The sequence below is a fragment of the Girardinichthys multiradiatus genome, chromosome 10 (assembly GCF_021462225.1).
Source record: "Girardinichthys multiradiatus isolate DD_20200921_A chromosome 10, DD_fGirMul_XY1, whole genome shotgun sequence".
Classification (NCBI taxonomy): Eukaryota; Metazoa; Chordata; class Actinopteri; order Cyprinodontiformes; family Goodeidae; genus Girardinichthys; species Girardinichthys multiradiatus.
Genome location: NC_061803.1, coordinates 12,536,401 through 12,556,976, shown reverse-complemented (window position 1 = coordinate 12,556,976; position 20,576 = coordinate 12,536,401). Strand labels below are relative to the sequence as shown.

The following is a 20,576-nucleotide window of genomic DNA, read 5'->3' as shown; positions in this document are numbered from 1 at the left end:
AGCTGTCCCAATAGGATTTGCATCACTAATCCACTTCTTTTAATTAAAGCCATAGTTTGCAGAGATGTTACAAAGGATCAGTTCATTGTGCAGTCAGGACAAGGATTTATTTACAGTATATACGATGGCACAATAAAGTTATTGATAACTTGAGAAGATGTGGGACGACAGTGACATTACAAAAACTGGATCTTTCTCCGAAATTATTAAGTAGACAACATAGAAACCACTCAGGGAGGCTGCTTAGAGGCTGACAGGAAACTAGGAATTTCTAACTAGGCAAAAGAGAAGAAACCGTTTCTTCCTAGGAAAACATTCATGCCTGGCTTTTCAAAATGTCGTGGTTGTTATAGTCAAATTGAACCAAATTTGAACTTTTGATTCACTTTTCCAAAATAATTATCTGGCGCAAAACAAAACGTAGGCCTGTTAAAATACATCAACAAAAAACAAACAAAAAACATGCACATAGTGGTGGCAGCATCATGCTCTGATGAACTGGGGTTTTATGAAGATTGATAAAATTATGGACAGCTACAAATGTCAGTTTTGACCCAAAACCTTCAGGTCTGTTAGAAAGCTGACTATGAGGATGGTTTTTATTTTTCAGTACAATCACATATCCAAATCCAAATAAAAATCACTTCATGAGAGGAAAATAAAAGTTTTGGACTGGTTTGTGGGGGTACCTTTAAATAAAAGACGTCCTCACAATCTGATAGATCTGAACTACCTTTGCAAAGCAAATTGTGCAAATATTAAGTCAAGATGTGGGATGCTGATGGAGTCATACCAAAGAAAACTGAATGCTGAAAGGGAATCAAAAGGTGCTTCAGGAAAATATTCGTTTAACCCCTTTATACACCTTACTTCTACTTATTTACATTGTCAAGCAGATTTTTGACATTGAAAAAGAAACCAAGAACGCCTATAAAAAATGTAATAAATGTAGGTATATAGAATAGACATTGGGCATAACTGATTGCAAGGGGGGGGGGGCAAAGTGATTACCATGTGATCTTTGGAATGTGTGAAATATGCATGAACTAGCATTAGAGGGCTACATACTATCGTTTCAGGTGAATGTGCAACAATAGTCTACAAGCGGTCATTGCATCAGTTTTTTCAGTTAAATTGCACATTCTAAAAGCCACCTCATGTGAAAAAAAAATTATGTTTCATAGCCTTAGTCTTACACCTTTGAGCGCCACTGTATAAGTTTCACTTGTTTAATTATTTAACGTAATGATATTAGTGATATTCTAATTATTTAGATGCACCTGTATTATTTTTTTATTTAAAAAAATGATGACACATAACGGTGATTACGCCCCCTGTGGGAGTGCATTGATAATAACTTTATTGCAAAAATACAGGATCCCTCTTTCCCCAAGCAACATTACCCCCAAAACTGACACAGTCTACATATACCCACGTAAAAAGCCATTTCCAGCAGCTGTCCACCCTCCTCCATCTCCTACCAGTCAATCATTGACACGCGTTTTAGCTTACATTCATTCGCTCTCATCCCCACTGCCAACTCGTTGCTTTGGGTTTTTTTTGCATCCCATCAGCTGAAACTTAGCAAGTTGACGCAGAACAACAAAGGTCACCAGCAGCATTAAAACATGAGTTCTCCTCCTCATCGTCCTCCTCCATGTGAGCGCCCCCTGTGGGTGGCTGAGTGGGTGTGTCTGCCTCCGGACTGTCTCTGACACAGGACTGTGAGGGAAGGTCGATTTGCATAGCGGACTCATGCGCTACAATTGGCTACATTCTCCCACATCCACAACTCAAACAAATAAACATCAACAACAACCTAAATGAAGGATGAAAAGAACAAGCTAAGTGCCAACCTTTGGTTTTTGTTACAATGATCAATCAAAGTTAGTGATTTCTTGCTAAACTTCACATCGGCCAGTTGATTTACAAGGGCTTTCATCATCTATATATATATATATATATATATATATTAAAGCATATAATAAATTGACTCTACACATGTAAGGGGAAGGGATTAAGTGTTCATACCACAGAGTAATGATTGACATCTCTGAAGATAGCTCACTGGCTGAAAATATACCTCTAATACATATTTATCATATAAAGCATATTTATATCAGACACGATACTGTATCAGGCTGAAGATGTGCCATTTTTGCTCCCATCTGGGTTTTGAAACCAACGTCGGAAATCATAGAAGTGGGAATTTAAAAGTGCCACTGAAGTTCGCCTGAGGCCTTGAAGTAAAACAAAACCAAAAGGACTTCTCTCTCTCCAACAGCCTGAAAAGTGCACTTCTTTCCTGCAAAGTGCACTTAAGTCATCCACGTTCATTGATAAAGACATGTAAGAGGCGGGTTTCCTAACCTAGATTCCTCTCTCACGTCTTCCTTTCTCGATTCTCCTCATCCTGCCGGCGTGGTTGTGGTGCTACCGCTTCTCTTTCAAAACAGAGAAAAGCTAAAGAAAGAATAGACAAAAGTAACAGGAAGTGCTTTTCTCATAAAATCTCCCAGTAGAAGCGGGAGAGCCATCATTAAGTCAGCGAGCAGTTTTTTTTTTTAGGACAGGGGGTGGGCTTGGGGGGTCTTGGGGCAGAAACTCCAGCTAGACACTTGTGAAGTGCACTCCACTGCTATTTGAAATGCAGACATGAGGAAGTACCAATTTTAGTTTATCAATATTTGTTAATTATCAACATTCCACAAGGTCTTATTAATGAACATACAGGTTTCATACATGTGTTTTTCTGTACATGTTTAGTTATCAGAGTTCAGTCTCAGGAGGGAAAACAAAAACAAAAACCTCAAAGAAACTCGGCAAGAAAGAGAGAGCAAAAATATGGCTGTCAGTTCAGCTACATGTGCGTCCAACGGGAGAATGCCCATGAAGAAAGAGGAAGAGGCGTGGCTACTTGGTTAGAGTCTCCCATTGAGCTGAAGGTCCTGTTGGGGTGGAGGATGTTTGCAGAAAGCTCCGGTCCCAGCTGGAGCGGGCCATCTGCACAGGGAATCCTCCTAAAAAAAACCCACAGGGAGACGAGAAACAGTCCCGGGAAAGAAAGGGAGGTTGTAGTTTAAGGGGTCAGAGTGACTGCATAGACAGAATAAGTAGGAAGGGAAGGCAAGTGGGGGCTAAAGCGGGATGCCTCAGGCGCGGAGGGAGGCTCGACGTCAGTGCAGATGTGTGCGTGCATGTGTTTGTATATAAGGTTTTGAAGGAGAAGGTGCTGGAGCAGGACGGCTGTTGAGAAGATGGTCCTGAGCCGATCCTAGGTTCGTCAAGGTGACACCGCCGGGACCACAGCACCGCTGCCCCGTGGTAAGGTTACAGATGAAGGCGGGTCAGGATATCAGTGAAGTAGAGCAGGGCTCTGGTCCGAGGACAGCTTTACCCCCGTCAGACACAGCCAGAAACTTCCAGCACTGCCCGACAGCTCCTGAAAGGTTAGGGAAAGGATGAGCAACAGGTTAGACCAGCAGGGATAGAAACAATGGTTGTAGAAGTATATTATCCTCTGGAACATTTTCACATTTTGTCATGTTACTACAAACTTTAAAGTATTTTGGGGATTTTGTGTAATTGGACAGAAGAGCACATAAATGTCAGTTTAAAGAAAAATTTATTTTTTTATAAAAAAATGTCTGAAAGGTGTGGCAGGTTTTATATTCATCCTCACTGAGTCACTATTTAGAAAAAAAAACACCTTTCACTCTGATAACAACTGCAATGTATTTTGTGTGTCTCAACCAGCCTTGCACACATAGAAATGTATGCATTCTCCTTTGCAAAATAGCTCAAGCTCAGTCAGATTGGATGAAGAGTGTTGGTGAACAGCAATTCTAAAGTGCTGCCACAGATTTTTAATGGATTTAGTTTCAAACTTTGACTGGGACTTTCTACCACATCAATGGAATTTGATCTTTACTATTCGATTGGAGTTCTGGCTGTAGGTTTGAGGTTGTTGTCCTGCTGAAAGGTGAATTTCTGCCCCGGTCTCAAATTGTTTGCAACAAGTTTTCACTGCCAACATGTTTTGCCATGATGATTTTGTGGTCTTGATGATGTGTTATGTTAGTTTTTCACAACATATAGTGTTTTGCATGTAGGCCAAAAACTTGTATTTTAGTTTCATCTGATCAGAGCAACATCTTTCACATGTTTGCTGTGTCTCCTACATGGTTTGTAGCAAACTCCAAATAGGAATGATCATGGCTTTCTTGCTGTGGGCAACAGCAGTGGGTGGAGTAGTTGTCCTGCAATCAGAAAGTTGTAGGTTCGATTCCTTGATCTAAAGACAATTTATTTCACTTACCACTTATTTAGGGGTATCAGTCACAGGGGTAAATACAAATGCATGCCTGACTTCTGTTTTTTTGTAAAAACTTTCTAAACCATGTAATTTTCCCTCCACGTTGTGTTGATCTGTCACATTAACTCCCAATGAAAGATTGGATATTTGTTACTTCAAGGCTGGACTATTGTAATTCGTTACTATCAGGATGTCCACAAAATGCAGTTAAAAGCCTTCAGCTGATTCAAAATGCTGCAGCAAGAGTTCTGCTGAAAATTAAAAAGAGAGATCATATTTCTCCTATTTTAGCTTCCCTTCATTGGCTACCTGTTAAATCCAGAATAGAATTTAAAATTCTCCTCCTCACGTATAAAGCCCTTAATGATCTAGCTCCATCATACATCAGAGATCTGATTGTTCCATAGGTTCCTAACAGAGCACTTTGTTCTCAGACTGCAGGTTTACTGGTGGTTCCTAGAGTCTCTAGAAGTAGAATGGGAGGCAGATCCTTTAGTTATCAGGCTCCTCTCCTGTGGAACCAGCTCCCGGTTTTAGTCCGTGAGGCAGACACCCTGTCTACTTTTAAGGCTAGGCTTAAAACTTTCCTTTTTGATAAAGCTTATAGTTAGAGTGGCTTAGTTTATCCTGAGCTTTCTTCCTTATTTTTTACCTCCGTCTTCTTCCCTCCCTGTTGGTTGGAGTAAGGAGGAGTCAGGTTTAGCCTAAACCGGCTCAGTTTTGGTTGAGATGCAAACACACCCTCCATTTCTGCTACCTGTATGACCTTCTACCTGTATACTCTTTTCCAATGGTTATAATCAGTCTGACAGGGGGAGGTATCCCAATCCTTATGGTTTTTAGTATAACAATGACCATCAGTGGGCTCTAGATGGACAAACTTTATCAGTTTATTATTTTACTTAGGGCCCCTACAGGGGAATCATCCGAGCTTCTGCTGGCAACAACTTAATGCTCACCCTTTACCGATGATCCACATAGCCCTGTCTTTCAGTGTTTAACCCTTTCTCTCTCCTAGACATGGAAATTGACTGAGCTTTTACTGTAACTAATTTTATGTGCTCTCTTTCAGACTCTAACCTTGAAAACTGGCTCAGAGTTTATCTGTTCTTTCTTTCTAGGTGAAACGACTAAAGGAGCTACATCCATTAACATTTACTTTTCCTTCCCATAGAAAGGACTCCTGGATCAGTGCTCCTGTGTTCCTTTTTGTGTCTCTGCTCTGTTCTCTCAAACCCCCAGTCGGTCGTGGCAGATGGCCGCTCACATTGAGCCTGGTTCTGCTGGAGGTTTCTTCCTGTTAAAAGGGAGTTTTTCCTCTCCACTGTCGCTACATGCATGCTCAGTATGAGGGATTGCTGCAAAGTCAACGCCAGTGACTGTCCACTGTCTCTACATGCTCATCCAGGAGGAGTGAATGCTGCAAGTCACTGACTGGATGCAATCTGCTGGGTTTCCTTAGATAGAAAAACTTTTTATCCAATTTGAATAAAAAGCTAACTCTGACTGCACAGTTCAATTGTTAGGATTAATTGGAATGTATGTACTTGACTGTTGTGAAGTGCCTTGAGACAACATGTGTTGTGAATTGGCGCTATATAAATAAAACTGAATTGAATTGAATTGATTGTGGTGAAAATGTAAAAAGTTCAAGGATTATATATAGTTTTTAATGTACCGTTAACGGATATCAATTTGGGCATCCAACACTGGTACATTTTTATTGGGAAAGACGAATCAACCTTTTAGTATAATGAGGAGCCATCCTCTCCACACTTGCTAAAAGGGCAGCAGAGCTCCTTCTCAAACACACTAGCACTTCCACTGCAGTAGGAAATCATTCCTGCCGCATTACATTTCACAACACAATCTGTTACCTCTGCAACAATGCCTGTTTCGCACAATTTGAATCATCTGCTTCACAATTCTCAAAATACATTTTTTATCTGTAATTTAAGCAATATAATCATTTTTCCAAATGTTTCATACAGATTTTCAGACAACTGTGCTTTTTTTATTTCACTGCACAGTGGGTTTAGTTTTTAGGTCTGCTGCAACCAAGAAATTTCCCTAGCGATGCATCTACTGCAAAAACTTATCCCAGAACCGTGTTAGAGTGACTGTGTAGCCTGATGAATCCTTCTCAAACATGCATACAGCAGAACAATGAGTAAAAGTTCATCTGAATGCTCATTTCTACATGCATCAGTTTGAACGTGAGCGTAACATTAGCTCCAACCCCACCCCAGGATTCAGATCAGTGTAGACACGGTGAGCAGCAGAGAAAAATCAAGCTGTGTCTGAGAATTATTAGTCCATAGTAGTGCAAAATGATGCATAGCAGCGCGAGAGCTCAGGTGATACATTTATTCTGGGTTATATATGAGGGCGGATATTTCTTCATCACTATAGTTTGAAGATTTGGGAGGTTGCTTGCATAAACATGCTATAGACTGGTTGATCACAATAAAGTTGTGTTTGGAAATTATGCAGACATAGGCAGACTGGGAAAAAAATATTTTATCTTTTAAACATCAAACCATTTTTAGCCAACTGAGTTATCTCAGCATTTCTGTGAAGGACGGCTGTCATACCATAAACAATGTATGTTTGATTGCATGAACTGTATTAACTGCTGACTGTTTGCACATAATGTAAAAACCATAAGATCATACCTGCATTTAAAGCAGGGAAATGCAGCTCTCCTAACAGCAGAGGTGCTTTTCCATGTGGTGGTTCTATGTTTCGAATTTCCATATTCACATGCCTCGGAAGATTAAACTGATTTAATATTCATTTATCACTCTATATTTAAAAAATCAGGGTTTTTTCTCAGTAAACCATTTCCTAAAGTACACTTTTATATAAGAAAGAGTTACTCCTTAAGAATGTCTGATTATTAAAAAAGACCAATCAAAAAATAACTTTTAAAATTGAAGTATAAGCCCACTAAAAAGTATGTCCATGTACTGTACAGCACCACATACTTGGTCAGGGCTCCTTTTGCATTAATTACTGCATCAGTGCAGGGTGGCATGGAGGCCATTAACCTTGCTGAGCAAGCCCATGTTTCTTTAATAGCAGCCTTCAGCATTGTTGGCTGTGGTCCCTCTCGTCATCCTCCATAGATTTTCTATGGGGTTTAGATCAGAGCAGTTTACTGGCCAATCAAATACAGTGTGGCCAGTGTGGGCTGGCACCACACTGATTGTGAGCCTCTTCCTCCAGACTCTGCAATGTTGATTTCCAAATGAAGCAGAAAAATTACTTTAGCCTGAAAAGTGGACTTTGCACCACTATGTGATAGTCCAGTCTTTCACTCTATAGCTCAGGTAAAACACATCTGATGTCTCTGGTTCAGGAATGGCTTAATGCAAGGAATGCAACAGTTGCATCCCGTCCTGGATACATATGTGTGTGGTGGCTTTTGAAGCACCCACTCCAGACAGTCCACTCCTTCTGAATTTCCCCAAAACACTACACTTAACATTCCTCTCAAGGCTGCAGTTATCCCTGTTGCTTGAGCAGCTTTTTCTACCACAGTTTTTCCTTCCAGTTACTTTTCCAAGAATCAGGCTTGGATACAGCACTCTGAACAGCCAACGTCTTTAGTAATGACCTTTTGTGGGCAACCCTGATTGTGATGTGAGTCGGTGACTTTCTGCTCAACAACTGTCAGGTCAGCAGTTTTACCGGTGGTTATGTAGGCCATAACATAAGATTACTGCCTTAAAAATCTGTTTTTCAGCTGTTAAAATCATCAAAAGTATCAGAAATAAACACTTGTAATACATCACTGTGTGTGTGATAAAGTTATACAGTATAGGAGGTTCACTTTTTGAGTTAAATTACTGACATTAATAACTTTTTAACAATTGTCTAAATTTTTGAGTTGCATTAAAGTTCCTGGATTTATCCAACGGTGTACTTCGTTTGTAGATTTTTCATCCTCTTCAAACAGGAAAGGAATATCTTTTTGATTCCATAAAAAAATTGACACTCTTCAGATTCTCCCAAATTCAAAAACAATTTTAGCCCCTAATGGTTCAGGGCAATTAGAGAATATCCCCATGATAAAGCTATGTGTAAATTAAAACAGCTACTTTAATGCCAGATTAGTCTAGTACGCCCGAAGCCACAAAACAAATTAAATCTGAGATTTAACACATGGCTCTTATTTGATTACTCTCACATGATTCATTTATGTCTCTCACTTCCAATTTATCTGGCACGCAAAGCAGCACAGCCAAAACTCCACTGAGCTAACTGGAGATGCACATGAGCAGTAGTTTGCTCTAAGGAAGCAGTGTTTACCTGTGAAGCAGTGAAGGGAAGTGGTGATGAAGAGGTGTTGGTTATGAGGATGGAGGAAGTGATGGTGGTGGAATAGCAACAGGGACTCAGAAGAGAGGAAGTAAGCAAGGAGAGGCACTGACATCAGCCTGCTTCACCTTAGAGAGAAACAGTGGAGAGAAAAACGAGGAGACGCAGAGAGCAGGGGGACAGATTAGAAAGAGGAGAACAGGAAGAAATGAGACAAACGGTGAGGAGGGAGAAGAGCACAGGGACAAGCAGTGCGTGAAACGTGACCACGGGACATCAAGCAGATGCAGTTAAGAACAAGGCCAGAAGGAGGCAGCAGAGCACTGGAAGTCACTCACAAAGCTGCGGGTTGCAGTGAGGCGGCTGCGGCGGGAGGTCACCACCGTGCCACTCAGGCTGCGTCCGATTCGCCTCTGGTTCTCCCCATCATCAGGCTCGACCCCCAAACGTGGACCCCGCAACATCACTGGCTGCAGAGAGAGAGAGAGCGAGAGAGAGAGAAACCGTCCTTTATCATCCCTGAAAATGGATCTGACTGGTGACCTGTGAACACGTGATGTCATTCTTCTAAGATCATTAAGCAGGTGTTGCCTTGTTGGGGGGGGTGCTGGTGTTATTCGCCCCGTACACACTCCTCTCCATGTCTGCGTTGGGTGTCTTGGAGCGAGTCTGCCCTCCCATCCTGGATATCAGCCTCTCAGATGGGCTGCAGCCTGTAAGCATGAAGATAGGTGAAGAAGGGGAAAACAACGTAAGCTCTCTAAAGCATTTCACAAGCTGAACCCTAACATCCATAAGATCTGTGATGTATGGAAGACCAAGAAAAAAAAAAAACAGGTAGTACTAATGTAAGTCCCCATAAAAACATAAACAGTGCAACTATGCACAATATACCCTGGCAGAAGTACATATACTCCAAGAACGTTACCGCATTTTATCATGTCACAGCCACAAACTTCAATGTAATGTATTGGGATTTTAAGTGATACACCAACAATAAGTCGTTCAAGTCTTTTGCAGCCTGTAACAGGTTTTCTCCCAAGATTGACATGTGTTTAACTCCTTCTATCTTTCCATTCGAACAGTTTCCCTGGGCCTATTTAAAGAAAACATCCCCCACAGCATGATGCTGCCACTACCATGTTTCACATTGGGCATTGTGTGTTGAGGATCATGCGTATTGTTAGTATTTCAACCCAGGAAGACTTAAAACAGACGTAAAACAGGTCTCATTGCTTTCTTTCAACAACAGCTTTCTGCTTGCCACTCTTTGATAAAGGGCAAATATGGGAAAAGCAAGACTAAAAGTTGACCTGGAAACAGACTCTCATGCCAGAGCAGTGAATCTCTGCAGCTCCCTCAGAGTTACCATTGGCCTATTGGCTTATTCAATTTGCATAACTTTAGGCAGGGAACTAGGTGTTGGGAGGTTTGCAAATGTACAGTAACTGACCACCTCACAATTAGTGACAATTATGCTATGGTTTTCTATCTTGTAATAGACATCGCTATGAAGTATTTAGAAGGCAAGATAAGACCAGCTAATATATAGTCACCACTGTGCTTTAAAGTAAGAAACACTTCTTATTTTGCTCTGGTGGGAAAATCTGCAGCCAGGCATTCACATGTCTGTTATGTACTTGCTTCTGTTGCATGTAAACCCACTAACCCTCCCATTTGGCAAAAAAAGTTAGAGCAGACAGGTGGTCGAAATATTTAGGCTGAGAAATGTATACTTCATTTCATTTAGGACGCACCTCAGAATATGAAGTCACTTAGTTGGCAGTTAAAAATTCTTAAATCGTCATCAGACAGAAACTGTAACTTTAGATTAGTGAAACGGTGCAATCCAAGATGAAGAATTTAGCATGCAGTCCATCCATTTTTAAACCTAATTAAATTTATAATTGAACTCCATCTGTCAGTGTCGAATGTGAGTCACTGCCCGTGAGTCATGCATAAGTAAACATGTTAAGGCCAGGCCAGCACAGAACAGAGATGCCAAACCTAGATTCATTTGCCACAGTTTTTTATTCACACGATATCAGTTGCAGTCTGATGCACAGTGGAACCTATTTTATGACAATATCGGGATAGTTGCTGTAATCAGGATCCAGTGCAGTGCCAGATCTCCGTTCACAAAAAATTCTTCAAATGTTCAGGTCACAGATAAGAATTGAATCAAATCAATGAAGGCAACCCTGAAAAAGTCCCAGCATGAACATGTTCAGTTTAGTTTAGGGAACAGGGTTCCTACACATTTTCATGGAAAAACAAACCTGCCAAAACCGCAGATGGATGGATGGATGGAACTTTCAGAAGACATGATTAGGAAAGTCCTGAGAGTCTGAAAATAAGTTTTTTCCAAACTGTTTTGTCGTACTTGTACTCGTCATCTTCCGCTCATCCGGGACCGGGTCGTGGGGGCAACAGACTCAGCAGAGACTCCCAGACGTCCCTCTCTCCAGACACCTCCTCCAGCTCCTCCGGGTGGAGCCCAAGGCGTTCCCAGGCCAGCCGAGAGACATAGTCCCAACAGCGTGTCCTGGGCCGTCCCCTGGGCCTCCTCCCGGAGGGACGTGCCTGGAACACCTACCGAGAAAGGCGTCCAGGAGGCATCCGGTATAGATGCCCGAGCCACCTCAACTGGCTCCTCTCGATGTGGAAGAGCAGCGGCTCTACTCTGAGCCCCTCCCGGATGGCCGAGCTCCTCACCCTATCTCTAAGGGAGTGCTCGGCCACCCTACGGACGAAGCTCATTTCAGCCGCTTGTATCCGGGATCTCGTTCTGTCAGTCATGACCCAAAGTTCATGGCCATAGGTGAGGGTAGGAATGTAAACCAACCGGTAAATTGAAAGCTTTCCTTTTCAACTCAGCTCTCTCTTCACCGCAACGGACCGGCACAGTGCCCCCATTACTGCGGCAGCCGCACCGATCCGTCTGTCGATCTCCCGCTCCGTTTTCCCCCACTCGTGAACAAGACCCCGAGATACTTAAACTCCTCCACTTGAGGCAGGAACTCCCCTCCAACCTGAAGAGGACAAGCCACCCTTTTCCGGTCGAGAACCATGGCCTTGGACTTGGAGGAGCTGATCTTCATCCCATCCGCTTCACACTCGGCTGCGAACCGCCCCAGCGCATGCTGTAGGTCTTGGCTAGAGGGGGCCAGCAGGGCCACGTCATCTGCAAAAAGAAGAGACGAAATCCACTCTGTCAGTCCAGAGGCACTGTCCCCGTCCGCCACGCAATGTTGAAGAGGCGTGTCAACCATGACAGCCCAACAACATCCAGAGACTTGAGGTACTCAGGGCGGATCTCATCCACCCCCGAAGCCTTGCCATCGCGGAGCTTTTTAACCACCTCGGTGACTTCAGCCTGGGTGATGAAAGAGTCCAGCCCCGAGTCCCCAGCCTCTGTTTCCACCACGGAATGCGTGATGGCAGGATTGAGGAGATCCTCGAAGTACTCCTTCCACTGCCCGATAATGTCCTCAGTTGAGGTCAGCAGCCTCCCACCCCCACTATAAACAGTGTTGGCGAAGCACTGCCTCCCCCTCCTGAGGCGCCGGACGGTTTGCCAGAATCGCTTCGAGGCCAACCGGTAGTCCTTCTCCATGGCCTCACCGAACTCCTCCCAGATCTGAGTTTTTGCCTCTGCCACAGCCCGGGCCGCAGCACGCTTGGCCTCATGGTATCCGTCAGCCGCCTCAGGAGTCCCACAAGCCAACCACAGCTGATAGGACTCCTTCTTCAGCTTGACAGCACCCTTACTGCTGATGTCCACCACCGGGTTCTGCGATTGCCGCCGCGACAGGCACCGCAGACCTTACGGCCGCAGCTACGGGCAGCAGCATCGACAATAGATGCGAAGAACATGGTCCACTCGGACTCTATGTCTCCAACATCCCCCGGGATCTGGTCAAAGCTCCCCCGGAGGTGGGAGTTGAATACATCCCTGGCCGAGGGCTCCGCCAGGCGTTCCCAGCAGACCCTCACTATGCGCTTGGGCCTGCCAAGTCTGTCCGGCTTTCTCCTCCTCCAGCGGATCCAACTCACCACCAGGTGGTGATCAGTCGACAGCTCAGCCCTTCTCTTCACCCGAGTGTCCAAAACATGCGGCCGAAGGTCTGATGATACGACAACAAAGTCGATCATCGACCTCCTGCCTAGGGTGTCCTGGTGCCAAGTGCACTGATGGACACCCTTATGTTTCAACATGGTGTTCATTATGGACAATCCGTGACTAGCACAGAAGTCCAATAACAAAGCACCACTCGGATTCAGATCAGGGAGGCCATTCCTCCCGATCACGCCTCTCCAGGTGTCACTGTTGTTTCCCACGTGGGCGTTGAAGTTCCCCAGCAGAATAATGGAGTCCCCTAGAGGGGCGCTATCCAGCACCCCGACAGGGACACCAAGAAGGCCGGGTACTCCGCACTACCGAGACGACAGTCAGAGACCTATCCCCAACCCGAAGGCGCAGGGATACAACCCTCTCATCCACTGGGGTAAACCCCAACACGAGACGGCTGAGCTGGGGGGCAACAAGCAAACCCACACCAGCCCGCCGCCTCTCCCCGTGGGCCACTCCAGAGTAGAAGAGAGTCCAACCCCTCTCAAGGAGATGGGTTCCAGAGCTCTCGCTATGCGTGGAGGCGAGCCCGACTATTTCTAGTCGATATCTCTCGACCTCCCGCACAAGCTCAGGCTCCTTCCCCCCCAGCGAGGTGACATTCCACATCCCTAGAGCCAGCCTAAGCATCCGGGGATCGGGCCGCTGAGGTCTCCACCTTAATCCGCCACCCAATCCTCTTTGCACCGCTCCCTCACGGTTCCCCCTGCAGATGGTGGGCCCACTGGGGGATGGCCTGGCGACTCTCATTCGGGCTTGGCCTGGCCGGGTCCCGCGAGGAGCAACCCGGCCACCAGGCGCTCTCCGACGAGTCCCGACCCCAGGCCTGGCTCCAGGGTTGGACCCCGGCTCCGCCGTACCGGGCGACATCACGTGCCTCAATATTTTTGTCCTCATGAGGGATTCTTGAACCGCTCTTTGTCTGACCCATCACCTAGAGCCTGTTTGCCATGGGAGACCCTACCAGGGGCATTTAGGCCCCAGACAACATAGCCTCTAGGATCATTTGAGCACTCAAACCCCTCCACCATGTTAAGGTGGCAGTTCAAGTTTTCTGTCTTTTTTAAATTATCCAGATCTACAAAATAGTTAAATCAAAATGTTTTAAATTTGTATTTTCCAGATTTTTCCAGACTGTGTAGGAACCCTCTATTATCCACTTTTATATTTATGTCTCATTAAGCATATAAAGGATGTGTTTGGGTTTGTACAAGGATTTCTAGGTTATTTGAGAATCACTTTGTCTTCTCTGTTCTCTGCACTGACATATATTGTATTGTAATAGAGCCAAATGCTCAATAAAGCTACTGTCATTGATATATATTCCCTGTTCCTGACATCAAAAAACAACTCCTAATGTTGGACTTTAATAAAGCCAAAGGGCCCAAAACTTTAACTACTGTCACTCCTACAACATGACAAGGCTGATGCAATAATAAAATCCAGGATATATGTAAGGATGACATCAGCTGATAAAATCTTCACTCATGCAAACTTAAAGGAAAGTCTTCTACTGGTATTTCAGCCATGCTTACATCAACAAAGGTCAACGGCACAAGTTAAAAATGGGACAATGTCTGAAGGTTTTTTTTTAAACTCCATTCCTTAGCAAACAGCTCTGCCATGGCTGGAGCAAGTTTGGAGGTGGGAAAATTATACCAACATAGACCTTGGTCTTGGGGTAATTCTTGTTAGATATTTGACCACCCCTCTTGGTAGAGTAGGTGAGGTGGAGCTGAAGTTAAGTGTTCGGTTTCATGACATTTTCTGAATTTTTCAGGTCAGAACTATTCCTTTTTTATCCATTCCAAAACCAGACCAACTATCAATCATCTGATCCAAAGCATCACCTCCAAATAAAGGAAAACAATCTAAAATTAAATGTTACAAACTGGAAAATGCTAGAACGCTAGTGTCACTGTCCAGAATGAAGCAAGTTTAACAGGGTGGTGACCAAGAGAGAAGCCCCCTGCTCCAAAATTAATACCTCCACACTCATCTGAAATTTGCAGTTGGTCACATGGAGAGGCCTAAAGCCATCTGGTACAAAAGTCTTATGGTTAGACAAGAGAAAGATTGAATTATTTGGCCACAAGGTGGGGCTTTCAAACCTAAGAACAATCTGCCAACTCTCAAGCATGGTGGTAGTGGCATCATGCTGTGGGGCTGCTTCTGGTATTGGCAAGTTGCACAAAGTGGAAAAATGAAGGATAAAAATATTTCATTGTTTTTATGTAAAATCAACATCAAAACAGTTTTTGGAAGAGATAAAGCGGGATAAAATAAATTCTCTGGAATCAACCCTACTGAAAATGTATGAAACAGACTTGAAAGCCAGTTCTGTGACAAGAAGCCGACCGAATTAAATGAGCTCTAGCAATTCTGCGAAGAAGAGTGGTCAAATATTCCATCAGAAATATTGTATGTCAGAAGCTTGTCAGAAGCATGCTGATGTGCAAACTGCTATGTGACATTTAACTAAATAATATTTGCGGAGTATGTACAGTATATACAGTATGTGCACCTGTATTAATCATTTTAACCCTTGAGAAATAGGGAAAATGAGAATTAAATCCAAAGTTGTGCCTACAGTTCTTCCTTATAGTTGTTTTTTGTAATATTATTCAGCTTCAAAAAAACAGTTCAAATTGACATGGTTTCCAATGATGAGTGTATTATACTTCTGGTTTATAATCAACGACAAGGCTGAAATGATCTTTCATTAGTTCAATAAATCATCACACCACATATCCAGCTATCATTATTATTCATTGTAAAAGACATCCATTTAAAAAAAAAAAAAAACGGGCCTTTAAATGTACTTACTATGTCAGAAAATATTTTTTTTTATTAATTCACTGTTTTCAAAAACAGTAGAAAGGCTGATTGAGTTTTATTCTTGTTTTCAGTTTGGAGATTTGTGGGTTTTCTGCCACCAACAAAATCCAAAAACATCCCTTTTTCAACTGTAAATCTGCCAGGGGTATGAGCTTTACTATATGGATAATCTCATGGAAATGGAGTACAGGTAAGTTTTAGGTCAATGTATGAAAACAGAACGTGCATGGTATACCTGTTCTTCCAGCCTGCAGACTGGCCTGGTAAAGGGAGTCCAGCTCAGACAGCTCAGCCTCTTCACGGTCACAGCAGAGATCGCCATGATGCCCTGGGGCATGCTGGGAGCTGAAGTGCCCTGGAGAAGACTGACAACTGTAGCTGCAGCTCTGACCAGGATTCTGTGGCCTGATGGGAAAGCACCGGTCCGGGGGCGTGTTGTACGGCGTTACTACGGCGTCCGGACGGTCCAGACTCCAGGAGGACCAGTGACGCATACTTCCATCTTCAAGGACTGCGTGTTGTTGCCAACAGGGAGACCCCACATCGGGGGAATGTGGCTGGGGTGGCTGCCAGAGTGGCGTGAGGTGTTTCCTTTGCCCGTAAGTTTCTGGAGGAGGTGACTGGGGAGGAGAACAGGGTGGAGGGGGGTTGTGTGTGGGGTGTGAGTCGTGTGCTGTGTGTGTATCCCAGAGACGAAGAGGAAGTGAGGGTAGAGAAATGGCTAAATGCTTCCCCAGGGGTCTGACACTCACCCCTCCAGCCTGAAGCAACTCGCCCAGCCGCACCCCTGTCCCCTCGCTCCCATCCTCACCCTCCTCACCTCGCTTCCTAGCGCGCCTGCCCTCCACCTCCTCCCCTTGGCCGGACGGGCCGCAGGGGTGACTAATACTGAGAGTGAGTGTGGGTCGAGTGAGAGAGGGGCGGTAAGGTGGAGGAGGCGGGGGTGGGTTCTGACCCTGAGCAGGGTCCCGGCTGGTCTTTGACTCGTCATCGTTCTCCTCCTCCTCCTTCTCCTCCTGATTGGGCGTCAGCAGTACTTGGACCGAGCCAGGCTGTTCACTAGAGGAGACAAGAGAAGGGAGGGGTTGGGTCAGTCAACTGGGAGCAGGAGGAGAAAAAAAAAACAGAAAAACTAAGCAGGATTGACGTCAGGTGAGTTACTGCATCGAGGGAAGGTCACAACACCAGGGTAAACAAGCACATACACACACTTACAGAACAAACACACGGTGATGATGCAGCCTTCTGCAATGAGTCAATCAACCATGCTGTTTATGAAGCAAAAGCTGACAGATTAGTCTATTCAGAGAACCCTTAACAACGAAAGATTTTATTTTATTAGATCTTAAAACAAGAATCTACATATATCACCATGAAGATTAACGAGGCTTCTGATGTTCCAAAGTTTAGTGACACTACACCACTTCTGTAATATTACTTTATTGATTTGCATTCGCTGATGTTTAAAGAATATGATTATCAGCTCCCTGCCAGGGTTTTAAACTACCTATAATTTCTTCATACATTACTTCCAAGCAACCAGACTATCTTGTTGTCCCTCAGGGTGGTCTTGATCAATAGTTTTTCTGGCTTTCTGAGAGTATTTCAAAAATTTCCTTTCAACTTTGGCTGCTTTTTTAAACATTTTATACCCTTGTCCTTGTTGTTTGTTTTAGATGTTTTATAGCCCTTTTAAAATTTTCTGTGAAAATACCATTATACAGTAAAACTGTAGTATTTCTACTCAAGGTTGTCACACCAGGAGAAAATTATTTCAGCTTATTTATAATTTTCCTTTAGAAAAATCATCATTTGATCACCAAGTAATCAATCTTTTTATTAGGTGATTAATTAATTTGTCAAATTTGCCTTGAAATAATAGATAAAGAAGTGTAAAATAATTTGTATAATTATAAGCATCCACGGGAAGGATTTGATTTAGTCAAATTAACAAATTAAATTTTAATTCATAAATTTCCAGTAAGTTGTTTTTGCCAACAAGGAGCAAAGTTCTGGGAAGAACAATGTGTGAATTCAAGACGTTTCAGGACAAACCTTGCTGTGTTTGAAAGTCGACATGTCAAAGTAACCTACTGTGAGATATATTTCCAGAAAAGCTGTAAATTGAGTGTTGAGACAACCTGAATAGTCGACTGAGAGAAACAAATGTGGGAACAACATTCGGGTGTATTTGAGAGTTTTTGGCAAATCTGCCAAAATTACAGAAATGTATTCAAATTATGCACAGAACACAAATGTCAGTGATTTTGTTTTGTTGTTGATTTTTATCAGTGTCTGCTGTTAAAATTAATGTAATAAATGCCTATCAAGTAAATAGTAGACAAGTTTAAGAGCCTTTTACGCCTGAAAGACTCACTTAAAACATTCCCCCAAAAATGGTCAACTGCTAGGCTGAAATAGGTTAGAAAGCAACTGAATGCCAAGGAAATGTTTTAGCCCAGGTTTGTGGCCCAGTCAAGACTTTTGGTATGTGCTTTAAGTCAAACATTAGTGAATTTTGTCTGTAGAAAAAGGTTTCTAGTATTCTTATCATTGCATCAAGTATGTTAGTATGTGCAAAAATCTATGTATGTGTCTATTTTCGTTTTCCACAGTCACATATGTGTCTACATGAGTGCCAGCTCCCCCAACACCCAACATTAACTCTCCTGTCCCTTTTCAAGCCTTTGTAATTACCAAGAAGGCTCTGCAGCAGCAAGCTATAAATCAGAGGCTTATGTTGATCAATAGAGGAGAGGAGGAAGGTAATGAAAGAAGCTGAGTGCTGAGAGCTTTACTTCCACCTACTCCTTTTCCTCCAGTTCCACTGGTAACAGATGAATCCACTTTTTCAGAAGTTTCACTACAGTCTAAACAGAGCTGTAATGAAATGCAGACTAAAATCAATATTAACAAGTTAGCACATCCCGACTTTATTTCCACCGATGTGATTGCAGAAAGTTAATTTGGCTTAGAGGAAAGGAAGATGCCCTATACATTTTCATGACTAGCCTTAGGCAAACTATTTTTGTAGTACTGCACCGTGGTTCGATTAGCTTCCGGAGAAGAGTCTAAACATGGAAAAAAGGTCAAGGCAAAGTTCAACGTCAACCCATACACAGAAGTAGAACTTTACAGTTTTAATTAAATTAAAACTAGCAAACTAGTTATCATATTTAGCATTAGCTTAAGTAGCTAGCAGCCAATCTACAACACTGCCAGACAGTATCTACAGTATGATCACAGATTGTCAGTTTGATTTCATACATATCTGCTGTCATGTAACCAAAAAAATGAAAGAAAAAATAGGACTGGCAAAAAAGGCTGCGTTTCTCCAGGGCTGTGCAAAATTGCAGCAAAACGTCCTTTGGAAAACTATTAGCTAAAAGATTATCTTTCACTCTAAGATAAAATTCTTTATGTCTGCGAAATATAGCAAATCCCTGTAATAAAGCCTTCTGACCAAGAAATCCCCATTAAAAAATATTTGTCAACACTTTTTGAAATAGTTAACCAGAAATGTTATAGAGTACACACTACATTTTAAACTGGTCCTATTTTTATATTTTGTCTCAAAGAAGCTACTGTATATTTTCTTGCAACTTATTTTATTGAGCAATTCTTCTTCAGGGTTCTTTAAAGGTATTTAATGGACTCTGGCTGCTTTTGCAAGGATTTTCTGCCTGGTTCTTCTCCCTGACCATGACAACATATTATGGAGTTTATGTTTTTAAAAATGAGGAAACTGGAAAAGATGAGGAGAAAAGATTACGTATCAGCCCTAAAATAATAATAATAAGTGTCTTCAGAAATAGATAAGAAAATCCTGATACAGAACCTAGGAGATTTTATTTTATTTTTTGGTAGATTTAGCAAAACAACTGTGAACAGACCGTAACTTTGTGACATGGCAGTTGGATTTCAAAAGATCCAAAACTGTTCTTTCTTTTTTTGGATAAATGTCTATTTTATCTCATTTAACATTGGTCTCCTGAGGTTTGGTGTCTTATATTAGAAACACACAGAAAAATTGGCTGGTGACAGGAATTTTCTTGATATTCAGCTTGACTGACCCAGACCACTGACCAAAATCTTTTTCACTTTACTAAACGCTACCAGGTTGCATTGAAAATTTCACTCTTTAATGTGGGCACTTTTACTACTTAGTAAAAGTCTTTCCAGGATCATTCAGATGTTCAAAATGAAGTCAGATGTCGAGACATGTCTACAGTTTTTAGAAAGCAAAAGACAGCAAGACTTTCAGCAGATAACAGGACGACTAAAAGGAGCAAATCAAAGTTACTCTTAGTCTTATTCTTTTGAGCCCTCAATTTTGTAATGGAATGTGCTTGAATTGGAAATGTTGGCAGCTTTTTGGAAATCTTGAGAATAAAGTAAGGATTAACATTCTATAAGCTATGCACAATGGTAGCAACTTTAATCACGCTAATATAGTATTCTTGCATCATATAAACACTTTATGACTGCTCACAGCAGGAAGGCTAGAAAAAAATAATTATATCTTTTTATATTATCAGCTAAAATAATTATTAGCAAGTTAATATTTTACAAAAACCTGAGAAAACATTCTTCTGGATATGGTCCAGTACTAAAACTGAGTGAAAAAGCAGTCAAAGTCTGAAGAAAAACTTTGAAAGACTTTCAGAAAGCCTGAAGAGATAGTAATCGGCAAAACGTTAGGAGGTTAAACATGCATTTAGGTCTTTGGATGCAAAGAATCAAGAAAGGAGGGATAACTCAGAACCTGATTATGCCCTTTTTGATTAAATGTCCTATAAATTAGTAAAAAAATGTGTTCCTAAATGCATGATTTTCTTGGACCCCCACTATATTTACATATAGTTAATATAATAATTAATTTGAAAATATTTCATGTAATAGATAATCATCTAATATATTGTATATCCAGTTTGATAACATTTTGATCACATTCAAACTAAGACATTG

General features: G+C 42.3%; 1 protein-coding gene across 6 annotated transcripts in view; it reads right to left on the bottom strand.

The window, feature by feature from the left end:
* Positions 1-1,321: 1,321 nt before the first annotated feature.
* The window catches only part of LOC124875194 (inactive ubiquitin carboxyl-terminal hydrolase 54-like), a 122,721-nt gene continuing 103,466 nt past the window's right edge, over positions 1,322-20,576 (bottom strand). For 5 of the 6 annotated variants that reach the window (XM_047377179.1, XM_047377177.1, XM_047377180.1 and 2 more), the window contains 4 exons: positions 15,844-16,667; positions 9,230-9,351; positions 8,977-9,108; positions 1,322-3,442 (listed from right to left, as the gene is read on the bottom strand). In XM_047377179.1, the coding sequence (XP_047233135.1) occupies positions 3,356-3,442; positions 8,977-9,108; positions 9,230-9,351; positions 15,844-16,667 (1,165 nt within the window). In that variant the 3' untranslated portion in view covers positions 1,322-3,355. Of the gene's footprint in view, positions 3,443-8,629; positions 8,767-8,976; positions 9,109-9,229; positions 9,352-15,843; positions 16,668-20,576 lie in introns of all 6 variants that reach the window. The other variant, XR_007039991.1, reaches the window with a different exon arrangement.